This window comes from Macrotis lagotis, chromosome 6, assembly GCF_037893015.1.
Source record: "Macrotis lagotis isolate mMagLag1 chromosome 6, bilby.v1.9.chrom.fasta, whole genome shotgun sequence".
Classification (NCBI taxonomy): Eukaryota; Metazoa; Chordata; class Mammalia; order Peramelemorphia; family Peramelidae; genus Macrotis; species Macrotis lagotis.
The window spans coordinates 11,734,081-11,747,026 of record NC_133663.1 but is presented as its reverse complement, the minus strand read 5'-3'; the positions used below and the strand labels follow the sequence as shown (position 1 = coordinate 11,747,026).

Here is a 12,946-nt window from a genome sequence, read left to right as displayed (position 1 = left end):
CTCTATCTCTCTTTGTGTCTCTCTCTGTCTCTATCGATCTCTCTCTGTCTCTGTCTCTCTCTCTATCTCTTTCTCTCTGTCTCTCTCTATCGATCTCTCTCTGTCTCTCTCTGTCTCTCTCTTTGTCACTCTCTGTCTCTCTGTCTTTCTTTGTCTATCTCTCTCTGTCTCTCTCTGCCTCTCTTTGTCTCTCTCTGTCTCTGTCTGTCTCTCTATCTATATCTCTCTGTCTCTCTCTGTCTCTCTTTCTCTGTCTCTCTGTCTCTCTATCTATCTCTGTCTCTATCTGTGTGTTTCTGTCTCTCTGTCTGTCTGTCTCTCTCTCTCTCTCTCTCTCCATCTCTCTCTCTGTATCTCTCTCTGTCTCTCTCTGTGTCTGTCTCTGTGTCTCTCTTTGTCTCTTTGTCTGTCTCTCTCTCTCTCTCTCTCTCCATCTCTCTCTCTGTATCTCTCTCTGTCTCTCTCTCTGTCTCTCTCTGTCTGTCTGTCTCTCCCACCCAGGGACAGCCCACGAAGCAGAAGGGACACGTTGTCTCAGCCCACGCGCACTTCGCTGCGGGGCCCCTTGGCCACAGCGCTCCGAGGGCGGCCGTGGCGCGTGGAGGCCCGGGTCCCGCCGTGCCGGGCGGAGCTCTCGTGGAGCCGCTTCTCGCGCTCCTTCTGGCCCCTGGGGTTCCAGACGGGGGTGCCTCCGAGAGGGCCGGCTCTGAGGCGCCGGAGCCTCCCCTGGCACGCACGGGCCGAGAAGCGAGCTCGGCCGGCTCCTCTCGGCCAGGCCCTGCCCCGGGGCTCAGGGTCCAAGAGGCGGCAGCGCTGGCAGCTGGCACGGCCCGAGGGACTGGCACAGTCGGGGACGGGAGGCGGGCAGGGCGAGGGCCGAGGCTGGCAGCAAGCCGGGGCGCCCGAAGGCGGGGAGCTCGGGGGAGGCGCCCAGAGCAGCGGGGCTGATCCGGGAGGGCAGCGGAGGGGGCAGCGGAGGGGGCAGCGGAAATGCCTGGGGGCTGGGTGGGGGCGGGGCGGGGCCGGGGCCGGGGCAGCGGCCCGCGGGGTCTCTGCAGGCGGGTGAGAATGAGGACGAGGAGGCCGCGGGAGAGCCGGCCCGGGGCGCCTCAGCCCGGCCCCGCCCCGGCCCCGCCCCGCCCCCGCCCCGCCCCGCCCGGCCCCGCCCCCCCGCCCCGCCCCGCCCACGCCGGAGTCGCTGTCCAGCGCGCTCAGGAGGCCCGGCCCGGCGGGGGCGCGCTCCCGAGGACGGGCCCGGCGGACTTCCGGGCCGGGGGGCCGGACTTCCGGGCGGGGCGGACTTCCGGGCCGGCCGGAAGCGGCGCGGGCGACATGGGCGACATGGTGCTGCGGCGGCTGCTGCTGGCGCTGCTGGACTCGGGCCGCCTGGTGGAGCGCCTGGCCGAGTCGCGGCCCATCCGCCGCGCGGCGCAGCTCACGGCCTTCGCGGTGCTGCGCGCGCAGCTCGGGGCGCGGGACGCCGCGCGGGGCCTGCGGGGCCCGGCTGGGCGCGCCGCGCGCCTCGGGGCCGCCTTCGCCCGGGAGCTCCGCCGCGGCCTGGGCCGGCGCCCCCCGCCGCCCGGCGGCCAGGACGGCCCGGCCCGGGGCCCCCGAGCCTGACGCGGCGCCCGGGGGACCCTCGGCCCCGGCGCGGACCTCGGCGCGGGCCCTCCCGGCGCCCCCCGGACGGACGCCGCGCGCCCCGGGGCCGTGACCTTGGCCGGGCGGCCGCGGACTTCGGAGAGGGAGGCGGCGGCCGCGGCCGGGCCCCGCCGCTCCCGCGTCTCTGCACCTCCCGCTCCCAGGATTGGGGGCGCCCCGACTTCCGACACCCCTCCTCTGCCGACCCCCGCCAATCCAGCCGGTGCATCTGCAGCGCCCCCGGACCGGGCCGAACCTCCGAACCGAACGGGGCTCCCAAGCTTGCGGCGGGGCCCCGGGTGGGCCGGGCCCCCGAGGAACGGGCCGGACCCCCGGGGAACGCGCCGGCCCCCGAGGAACGCGCCGGGCCCCCGAGGAACGGGCCGGGCCCCCGAGGAACGCGCCGGGCCCCCCGCATCGCGCGTCCTGGGCCTCGCGTGTTCTCATGACTTAAACTAATAAATGGTCGGATCGGTGGCTCCGGTGTCCTCTGCAGAGTGGCCCACCTCGTCGCCCCCACACTGGTACTGGGGTTCCCCGGCCCCACATCGCCCCCCCTTGTCTTCTGAAACAAGCCTAGAAGGGGGGCCCCTGCGCCTCGCGGTCGGGCCGGATCCCAGCCTGTCCCTGTTTGTCCCCCATCTCCGGTCTCTCCTTCACGCTTTTCTGCACTTTTGAAGGAAAGGCGGAGGTGGCCCGGCTCTCCCTTCCCGCCCCATCCTCTCTCTCTTCATGCCCGACCCCTGCTGAATCACAGATGCCGGCTCAGGGTTGCCCCTCCTTGCCCTCTGTGTCCTCCCTGTCACCACTGCCCCACTTCAGGCCGCTATCACTGCTGTTACCTCGCCCCTGCCACTTTAGGGGCCTGCCTGCTGCTTCTCTCCTGTATGCACCCCCTAATAACCCCCTAAACTCCAGGCTTGATCAGGTTGTTTCTCATTAATCTTTTGAGACTTCCCCTTGCCTTTAGGAAGGAAAGCAAATTTGGGTTGCCATTTAAAGTTTTTCAGTCTTGCTACAGAATCTCCCAACTGACCTTCATAGGGGGTCTCCATCACAGACTACATGTGGCTCAACTGGATGCCTGCAGTTAAATCCTTCATAAGAGCCCTGTGAGGTTACAGAGAGGAGAAAAGGCAGAACCCTGGGAAACACCCCTACCTAGAGGCTGATGTATGGGATAGGCAACAAATGAAAGGACAAACACCTGCAGAAGAGTGAGGCAAGATCAGAGTCACCAGGAGAAGAGCGAGGACATCAGTGTCCAAGGAACAGCTTAAAAGCTGAGGGTGGATAAAGGACCGGCCCTGGAGTCACGAGGACCTGGGTTCAAATCCAACCTCAGGCACTTAATAATGGCCTAGCTGTGTGACCTTGGGCAAGCCACTTAACCCTATTTGCCTTGCAAAAAAAAAACCTAAAAAAAAATAAAATAAAAAGCTGAGGGTCCTTGTGAATTGGTCTTGGCAAAAGGGCCATTGCCACCTAAGTGGCATCTCCCTTATGTGCAGAAACTGCCTCACCTGGAGGAAAACCAGTATCAACATTGGGAGCCCCCCAGGGATGGTCTCAAAGATGTATTTGTGCAAGGCTTTTAGAGAAACTGGCTCAAGCCAGGTTTGGCCACCATCACTCCCTTACTCAACGGGTTTCCTTGTTGCCTCCAGTCGATGACAACTTACAGGTTCTGCCATTTGGAACACTTCAGGACCTCACTTTAACCCATGTCTTTCTGGGCTTGTAGCTGGGATTCCTCTTCCCTAATCTAAAGACCACCAAATGGACCTCACAATGGTCCATCTGAAGTCAAAGTCCCCATGTTTGGACTATCCCTCCTTTTCCTCTCCTCTGCTCCATGAAGTCCTTAGGTTTCTCCAATGCTCAGCTCACGAACAATCTTCCCAATGCTCCTCAGGGCTCCTGGTGTCTGTCCCTCCCCTCATGGCCTCTCTTTAATTGGGTGGATGCTTGTTTCTGTAAATGTTGACTCTTCTGAGAGGGTGGGGTGTTCCTTCAGGGCAGGGCCTGTTTTGCTTTAGGCTTTGAATCCCCAACACATGGCATGCTGCCCGTGGATTTAAAAGGGACCTAATAAATGCTGGGCACTGGATGGACTCTTAAAATGCATTTTTAAAATCTTGGGAGGGAGAGGGGAAGATCTAGAGGCAAAAGTATGACAGGCCCTGCCCTCTAGGAGTTCACATTCTGGGGGAGGCATGCAGAGAAATATAATTATATACAAAATTAATATAAAGTAAGGGGGGACCAATAGTGGCTGGAGGGGCGTAGGGAAGAGGTGGGAGAATCGAGATCAAGAAGTTGGGTCCTAGAACCTAGGAAGTTAGACTGCCGGGGGTGGGGCAGGGAGTGGAAGGGAAGGACAGCCCTGCAGGTGAAGGTCAGCCAAACGGTCAGGGAGGTAGGTGGAGGCCATCTTCTGTACAAGACAGTAAGGCCAGTCTGGTGACAACGAGGAGTGTGTGAGGAAGAGAAGTGTGGGATCAGCCCAGAGGGGGAGGCCTTGGAGCAGGGGACCCCAGGCAGCCCCATGCATTAGAAATCTCAGCCATAGACACGATTCATACAAACAGTTCACACAAATGTGCACAAGGTACACAACACACACAAACATACTCAGCAGTTACTTTGCTTTCTCTTCTGCCTCATAGTAAAACATAATAAATGTGAAATAAGGAATACTAGTTCTCATTTATCGAACTCTTTAAGGCTTGCTAAGCTATGCTGTATCTGATGATCCTCTGAGCACTGGGTGCCGCTTTTTCCATTTTACAAGCAAGGAAATTGAGGCTAGATTTGCCCAGGGTCACCAAGCTAGTAGGAGACTCGGGCAGGGGTCCTTGTTGAATTCCAAGCCCAGGGCTCTACTTGCCCCACCTGCTGCTTCCGTGGCACAGGGGTCAGCGTGAGTCATGACAAGTTTGAGAAAGTCTGAAGAAGTGTAAAAGAGGTCCCAGAGCAGGAGTTGGGTGGGGTGGGGACACAAGAATTCCCTCCCTTCCCCCTCCTGGTCATCTCTGGGTCCTCGCCAGGAGCATGAGATCCCAACTCAGCCTCCAGGAAAGGTGCCATGTTCCACCTGAGCCAAAGGCTTGGATCAGCAGAAAGGATATGGGGGGAGGGGAGGGGGGGTCACTCATCGCCTGCTGGCAAGCTCGATTTTCACTTGGTTCCAAGAGCCTTGGCAGCCCAACCAAGTGGAGTGAAGAACAGATCTGCCCTCCAGACTGGGCTTCCCAGACAGCTATGTCCTGGCAAGCTTGGGGGGTTTGGGCCTTATCCAGAGCATAGAAGCTGAGTCAGAGAGAAGCCCCAAGAGAGGCCAGTATGACTTTCTTGTCCAGGTTCAATGATATCACAAGACTTTATTATAATCCAAAGAAATTTAATTTACATTTAATGACCACAGACCATGGACTCCTAGTCTTACTGGGGGAAGACAAGTATACAGGTGAGGACTAGAATGCAGTGAACAAATCCAAAGTGCTTTGGATAACTGAAGGGAGAAGAGAACATTTTTGTCAAGGAGGAAGGGCAGACCTGATGGAAGGTCACCAGGCCTGACCCCAGAAGAGAGAAGCATCCTGGAAGCAGGTGGGGTGAGGAAGGAGCCAGTGCGAGGTGTGGGGGAGCAGAGGGCATGACCAGCCTTACACATTCACAGAAGCAGGGCATGGCTTGTCAAGTTTGGGGGTCTTGGTTGGCATCCACATTGGCCAGAATGGAGGACTCATGAAAGAGAAGTCCCCAAAGCTAGGCTTGAGTCACGCCATGAGAGGCTTCAGGAGGCAGTCTCAGGAGTTTGTATCTGAGCAGAGAAGGGCTACGGTAAGATCTGTCTTGGGAGGGTGATTTTAGCAGCCGTGTGACAGACCCATAGGACCACAAGAGAGGTGAGCTATTTACCCCTCCCCATGACTACTCTGGCCGGATCCATGCAGGTCCCCTGTCTCTTGGGGGATACAAGCTACAGCATTGAACTGGACCAAGCAGAGAGTGAAAGTAGGTGACCCACACATTCAAGGGAAATGGCAGAACATTGAGTACGCCAGACAACCACCCACTGATTTCCCATTTCCTCTAGGGTAGAATACCTGATGGGCTCAAAGTAGAAAGGAGGAATTTAAATTACACATTAAGTAGAATTTTCTTTCTCTCAGGGGAGAGCTTTTATTCCAGAAAACTGTCTCCATCCTCAGGGCAAGGACCAAAGGAATAGGAACAAATGAGGTACTTTCTAACCCATTTGGGAACAGGACATAAAATAGTGAAACCTCAGTAGGTCCCGGCACCAGAGGGCTAGCCCTCAAACCCACATGTATGACATCAGCAGTCATGGATGGCCACATTTACAAGGTTAGATAAGCACAGCGCCAGAAAGCCTGGTTTGCTCACTCAGCCTAGCCACCAGCTAAGGCCAACTCATGGTCTGAAGCTGCTTAGGACATGGAAAGTCCACCCTTGCCCCTTTGAGGGACATTCCTGAGGCCGTTCTGGGGAGCCACAAGCTCCCTCCATAAGCCACTATGGAATGGGTGGCCCATTCCTTTTCTTCTGAGGCCATCAGCAAAGATGACTTCTTGTATCTTTGGTCTGCAAACCAGTTTGGCATTTGAACAGCTCCAGTGGCACATCAACCTCTCAGAGCCTGGCAGCCTTTTAGAATAGGGCTGGGGAAAGCTGGCCACAGGACGCTTGGGAGGAAAGGAGAGCTGAGGCACAGAGAGGCCACTGACCTTGGTCGAGAGAGCATGGACTTTAGTTGAGAGGCCAACCTCCTCCCATCCAGGAGCTAGGAAGGTACCACCTGAGCAGCATTCTATTCACCCTCCATGCAGGGAGGTATAGAGGTGACTTCAGGGATCATTTAACCCAACTTCCTCTACAATGTCACCCACAAAAGGCTACCTGGCTTTGCCTAATAGAGGTAAGGGCTTTCCCCATGCTCTGGATGGATCTCGATGGGAAAACACGTTGGACACCCCATTTCTCTGAGATAGTGACAAACAAGACATCCCAAGAATGGGGGGGGGGTGAAATCCTAGAAACCACGGATGAGGAAGGTTTGAAAGAATTTGGCATTTCTGGTGGGAAGAATGGAAGATACTCATTCCTAAAACATGTGGAGGATCTTCCTGTGGAGGAGCTTCGTTGCTAAGCTTAGCCCCAGGAGGTAGAACACATGTGGGAATTTAGAGGAAGGCATGTCTCAGCTCAATATAAAAATGGGCTTCCCAGCAGTGAGGGCCATCCAACAGTAGAATGTGAAGGAGTGATGTGCTCATCATGGGGGTTGGATGAGCCTTTGGGGAAGACGTTGTAAAGGAGATTGTGAATCTGGTAGGACTTAGACGGCAACTGAGGTCTTTGAGTCTATTAGTTATGATTCAGTTTCGGTGACAAGAAAATAAATGCCTCCAAAGGCAGCCCAGGCCATTTTGGCACATCTGGACAGTCAGACAGATAGGTAGCTACATGGAAGGATAGATCGGTAGGGATATGGATGGATGGATGGATGGATGGATGGATGGATGGATGGATGGGTGGATGGAAGGAGGGAGGGATGGGTAGAGATGGACAGATAATTGGGTGAGTGAGTAGATGGATGAACAGACAGACAGCTTTTATTAAGCACTTACTATGTACCAAACACAATCCTCTAAGTAAGAGGAAGGTCTTATTGGGAAGCACATTTCACACCGTTGGGCATCTAATCCCTCATCTGCAAAATGAGGACTAGTTGAACTAAGTTCCTTTGCCTCTTCCATCCATGAAATTTCCCCTATTTGGTCTTTTTTCTTCCTCCTGCCCTATTCCCCAACCCAAAGAAGAAAGTCCTTCACATTTTTATAGTCAGGAATCATGTCCTGAGTCCCCCTCCCTCCTTGCTCCTTCCCTTACCCTTCCTCTCAGATCTTTGTTCAGGATCAACCTTCAAAGTGTCTTCAATATATCCTCACATGACTCAGCTTTAAGCCCCGTCATTGCCCTGGGCTTACTTAGGGCATGCATCAGGTAGTCCATGTCTCTCCTGATGTGGTGCCAAGAACAGAACACCCTACAGAGAAAGCTCAGGGAGTGACCAGGGGGCAAAGCATTAGCAAGGTTGGCTTGGGCTTTTTTTGGCCTATGCCTGGAGTGGATGCTCACTTTGGTCATCCAGGTCGTGGATGCTGTTCCCGTCTGCCTTCGTGTCCCTCTGGGCAGTCCTCCAGTCTTTTTAGACAAAGGGGCTTGGGGGATAGGGAGAAGGTGTGAACAGGACCCAGCCCACTTTCCAGAAGGTTCATCACTCCCTCCGCTCACCCACTTCCAGGATGTAGAGGCCAAGAGAACTCCTCCAGTGGCTGCTCAGCAGCACAGAAAGCCCAGGTGGGTCCTCCAGAGTCAAATGGGGAAACACCCGGGTCTCATTCCTCAGGGAGAAGGGGCAGACGGCTACAGCGTCCCTGGCTGTCCCTGGGATCACAACAAAAATCCGGCAGAGCCGATCACCCCCGGCGACGTGGCAGATGGGCTGACTGGTGAGCTGGTCTAGAATCTGGCAGAGGGCTGTACTCTCAGCCCCACCCAGATCAATGACCTCCACCGGGGGCTCTTGCCCTCGCAGGCGCAGGAGGTAGCGGGGTGGCATGTAGGTGTGGGTGAAGAGGAGGGTGTAGTGGGAGAGCTGCTCCTTGGGAGCAAGGGAGTGGATGCCCTGCTCTAGATGGGACAGACAAGGGACGAGGCCACCCTGGTGGAGGCAGCCAAAGAAGAGGGCCCCGAGGACGTTGAAGAGCGTGACTGAGGAGCTTCTCCACCGGGCCACCACCCGGCCCTTCTGGCTGCTGAGCAAGGTCAGGGGCACCAGGAGGGGGACTAAGAAGCGAGGCTCTTGATGGCTGAAGAGGGAGAGCAGGGCCAGGGGCACAAAGTAGAAGAGGAGGAGGATAGTCTTCTTGTCTGGGACGGTCCAGGCACCCCAGGACCAAGGAGCCTGCAGTCGAGCCATGGAGGTGAAGCTTTCCTTCAGAGCTCTCCATGCCGCCATCACCGCCGTGATGTGTAGAACCCCAAAGAGCAGAACCCCATTGACGACCAGATGAGTGAGGCGGAGGTGGGTGCCATGCTGGGCCAGGTTCTGGGGGTCCAGGTTGTAGCTGAGGAAGTGGGCTGGAGTCAGGATAAGGCGGGGGCCCAGCCCCAGCCGGGAGGAATAGTACCATGTATCCACAGCCACAAAGGTGGCAGCCACCAGCGTGGCTCCTGGAAGCAGCAACAGAGCACTCTGGACCAGGGTCTTCATGTTGAGAGGCACCAGGGAGGTATAACAGGTGGACCAGAAGAGCAGCGGCAGGAGGGCAAACCCCAGGAATGTGGGCCGGTTGAAGAACCCCGCTGCCACCACAGCACCCAAGAGCCAGCTGTGCCCCTGGGATCGGGCACTCGGTTTCCCATCTGTGCCTGGAGAGGCCAGCACCAACAGCCACATGAATAGAAGCCCCTCAATGGCATTGGCCAAGGTCCTTGTGTAGAAAACCAGGGTGACATAGGAGCTGGCCAGCAGGACCAGGGCATGCCAAGGATCTGCTCCCCAGAGGGGTGCCACCCGGTAGACACCCCAATCCAGAGCAAAAGAAAGGACTGTGAAAACCAGACGGGGCCCCACCAGGAGAGTGTAGCCACTGACTGCACCTGGCCAGAGGCCCAGTTGCTCCACCAGCTCCAATAACCAGAACACAGAGCCCGTGGTCAACAGCGGGAAGACAACGGTCCGACAGGGTGAGCTGGGGAGGAATTCCCAGGGACGATAGACCTCGAGGCCCAGAACGTCTTCTGTCAAAGGAAAGAGAGGCAGGAGGTGACTAGAGCAAATTACTCTGGGAGCCCATTTCCTTCTCATGGTGTCCAGCCTTTGAGCTCTTCTGGGCAGCATGGTCCCACACAAGGACCATGGTTAAGGGACACATGGATGAGGCAGAGCCCCAATCTATCCTTTATGGGAGGAGCCCCAACTCTGAACATGGGGAGAGGTGGAGAGAATTGTAGAAAGGAAAGGGTGTGTTAAGAACTACCCCTGGTGATCCCAGGACCCCCTCCCTGAGACCCTCCCTCAGACCTGCTTGGGGAGGGTGTGGCTCTTCTGTCCTTCCTATGCTTCAGACCCTAATGGTGCCATGGATGAATCACCAGCCCTGGGGTCAGGAGGACATGAGTTCAAATTTGACCTCAGACACAATACTTAATCTAGATGTGTGACCTTGGGTAAGTTGCTTAACCCCATTGCCTTGTCAAAAAAACCAAACCAGAAAACAATTCTGCTGGGGCCAAAACCCTTCCTTTCTCTTAGGTCACTTGAGAACATGGCTGAACCTTGCAAACAAGACCTTCAGAAACCCCAATCAATGCAATGCCCATTGGGGTCCTGGAGGATCCTCCTCTGAGGAGGGGGCAGGAAGAGAGCCCCAGGACTGGATGCTTGCTGGGGAAGACCCTCAGTTGGCTTGCTTTTCCTTGCTCTCAGGAAGGCTTCAATGTAAAGGTTAGGTTGTTGGGAAATAATTGGGAGCAGGGATAAAGTCTTCTGCTGGGAGTTCCCTGGAGAAGAAACCCAGAGCAAACACAGACAGTCAGGCCTGGCCCCAGTTGGGGAAGAGGAAAATCTCTCCCAGTGTACAGAGCCCCCCCCCCACCCCACCCCCTTCAGCTACTTCAGGTCTCCTGGAATCTTCAGGCTTCAGCTCAGATAAACCCTCCTATCTATGTGGGGTATGGATTTTGTAAGGGGCTAGTTCAACTCAGGAGATAATAGTTGTCTTAGAGCAGTGCCTGCCCAGAGCCGGTACTTGATGGTGTAGCCTCCCCACCGTCCTGGGCAGAATGGAAGCTTCTTGAGGGCAGAGACATCCCCTCTTGCCTTGGGGACCCCAGTACCAGCAGAGCATTTGGCATCTCAGAGGCAGAGAGTCAATTAATAGGAATAAAGAAGACTCCTAGCCAATGTTTCCAGAGCCCCAGGTGCCCCTGCCCTCAAGGGTCTTCCTTTCTAACAGTGGAGTCCACCCTCAAGCCCAGTCCTATGGCATTATTATATCTGGACATTAGACTCATTGTTCTCCATGTGGCTCTTGACCAGCTTGGGTTGGGCCATGCTTCCCAGAAGAGCTCAAAGACTGGACACTGTAAGAAGGAAGAGGGCTGGAGGCTGGGCCTGAGCCCCTGACTGGCCCCAACTCTGGCTCCAGCCTTGCGGCCGTGGGACCCTGTTCCAGATTAGTTAGGAGTCTTTTTTTTCCCTCCTAGCAGCCATTGGAAAGAAGCCAGGAGCTGGCAGGATCCTGGGAGCCGGGCTCCAGAACGACAGAAGGCAGAGCGGCCCAACTTCACTAAGATGGTTAGGAATCATTAAACCAGTTCTCTTCCTTCCTGGCAAAGCTTGAGGCACTGACTCCCCAGTGGTGGGGGCTGGGTCCCTGGGCAGCTCTGACCCCCCGAGGCCAGGGATTCAGGCTGCTTCCTCATGGGGGTCAAGAGGAGAGTTTCCACACCCAGAGAGCCCCAAGAGCCCTGGCAAAGGGGGTAGACACTGGAGCCTACACAAGAGCCTGTCTAACCTGGAGTTTCCTCTTCTGTAAAAAGGGAGGGCCTCAATTAGCCCTATGGGGCCTTGGGCTCCTCATCTCCTGTCTCCACACATGTGCCATTCCCAGGCTCTCCTGCCCTCCTCTTCCTCAAGACCCAGGTCTAGCCCTGCCTCCTGAAGGAGTTCTTCATGTTGTTTGGGTCCCCAGAAGCCCACAGGCCCCTTCTGATGAAGCCAAGGGATCCCCTCTTCACAGAATCAGGTTTTCTTGGTCACATTCAGAATGGAATGGGGCCGCTAGGTGCCGCAGTGGACAGAGCACCAGCCCTGGAGTCAGGAGGACCTGAGTTCAAATAGGACCTCAGACACTTAATAATGACCTAGCTGTGTGGCCTTGGGCAACTCAATCCCACTGCCTTCCAAAAAACAAAAAATAAACAAACAAAAAACCAGAATGGAGAGAAATGCAGCCTCAGTTATAGGTCAAGAAAAACAAAAAGGTCACTTCTTTTCCTCTCCATATTCTTAGACCTCAAGGATATCCTCTGATTTTCCTCCCTAGGGACATAGTCCAGAGTTTGAGTAGGCTGTCCTCCCATTAGGCTGGGAGTGGGAGCTCCTCGAGGAGATTTGTAGCCGATGCTTCACACAGTGCCAAGCATACAGTAAGCATCTAATAAATGATTGATTATGAACTCGTTGATAGGTTCTTTGTGGTCACTTCGTCTAAACCTCTCCTTTTACAAATGAGAGAACTGAGGCTCAGGTAGGAAAAGAAGACATCTCACAAGGTCTCGAGAGACTCAGAGATGCCCTCGATCTTATCCTTTGGAAGAGAAAGGATCAGTGCCCACCATTCCCTCACTGTCAGGACCAATTCTGGATGCTTCCATTTGAAAGACAGCTCAAAGCTGGGCTACACAAGCCCTGGTCACCCAGGAGGATGGGTGGGTGGGTAGCCCTCCATGCATATGACCACATGGGTTACCCCTCACTCCCTCAGAGCTCAGTTCAAAGGCAGCTCCTTCCAGAGATCTTTTCCGATTCTTCCTCTCTCATCCAACTGCCCTGCAGTTTGGTGTCTATCTTATGTTTGTGTTTCTATAACACACTGAAGCTCTACAAGGGAAGAGAAATGCACCAAGGGCAGAGATCCTAATTTTGGTGGGGTTTTGTCTTTTGGTAGGTATTTTAAAGATGATTGATGACAGATTGATGTGTGATTCCCAAAGATGATCCTTTTCTACCCTCCCCAAAGGTGGTGTTTGAATTTATGCATAAGTGTGTGTCCTGTGTTTCCGTGTCTCTATGTGTGTGTGGTGCAACAAAAGACTTTTCCTATTATGCAATATTGCTCTTCTGGCTGACCGCTAAAAGGAATACACTGGTAGGAGCTCCTGAACTATGGTTTTTGAGTGAATAGACTCACAGAGTACCTTGAACCTGAGATTTCTACAGCACTTAATAAATGTTCCTGGTTTGTTTGCTTGATTATTTTTTTAAACCATCGATAACATTTTTTTAACAAGAAAAACTATTGATCAGTCTCTTTACAGCAAGGGATTTTACCTGCCATGACCTCGGGTGATTGAAAGAATTCATCTGGATGCAGGTAACCTGTCTGCGGGAGAAGACACCAGGTGATGCGCAGGAGCCCGAGGCTTCCCCAAAGCAACTGGGTGGCCCCCATCTCCAGGATCTCCGAACCACAGAGGATGTTGG

General features: G+C 55.1%; 2 protein-coding genes across 2 annotated transcripts; one reads left to right on the top strand and one right to left on the bottom strand.

Moving 5' to 3' along the window:
- Positions 1-1,309: 1,309 nt before the first annotated feature.
- Positions 1,310-3,085, top strand: NCBP2AS2 (NCBP2 antisense 2 (head to head)). The gene has a single exon (XM_074190749.1). It carries the CDS (start codon positions 1,333-1,335, stop codon positions 1,618-1,620), a length of 288 nt encoding a protein of 95 aa, XP_074046850.1. The 5' UTR covers positions 1,310-1,332; the 3' UTR covers positions 1,621-3,085.
- Positions 3,086-6,548: 3,463 nt separating this feature from the next.
- PIGZ (phosphatidylinositol glycan anchor biosynthesis class Z) lies at positions 6,549-12,946 on the bottom strand. Its single transcript, XM_074190748.1, has 2 exons — positions 12,794-12,946; positions 6,549-9,477 (listed from the first exon to the last, which is right to left on the bottom strand). The coding sequence occupies exons 1-2, from the start codon at positions 12,912-12,914 to the stop codon at positions 7,949-7,951; spliced, it is 1,650 nt and encodes a 549-aa protein (XP_074046849.1). The 5' UTR covers positions 12,915-12,946; the 3' UTR covers positions 6,549-7,948.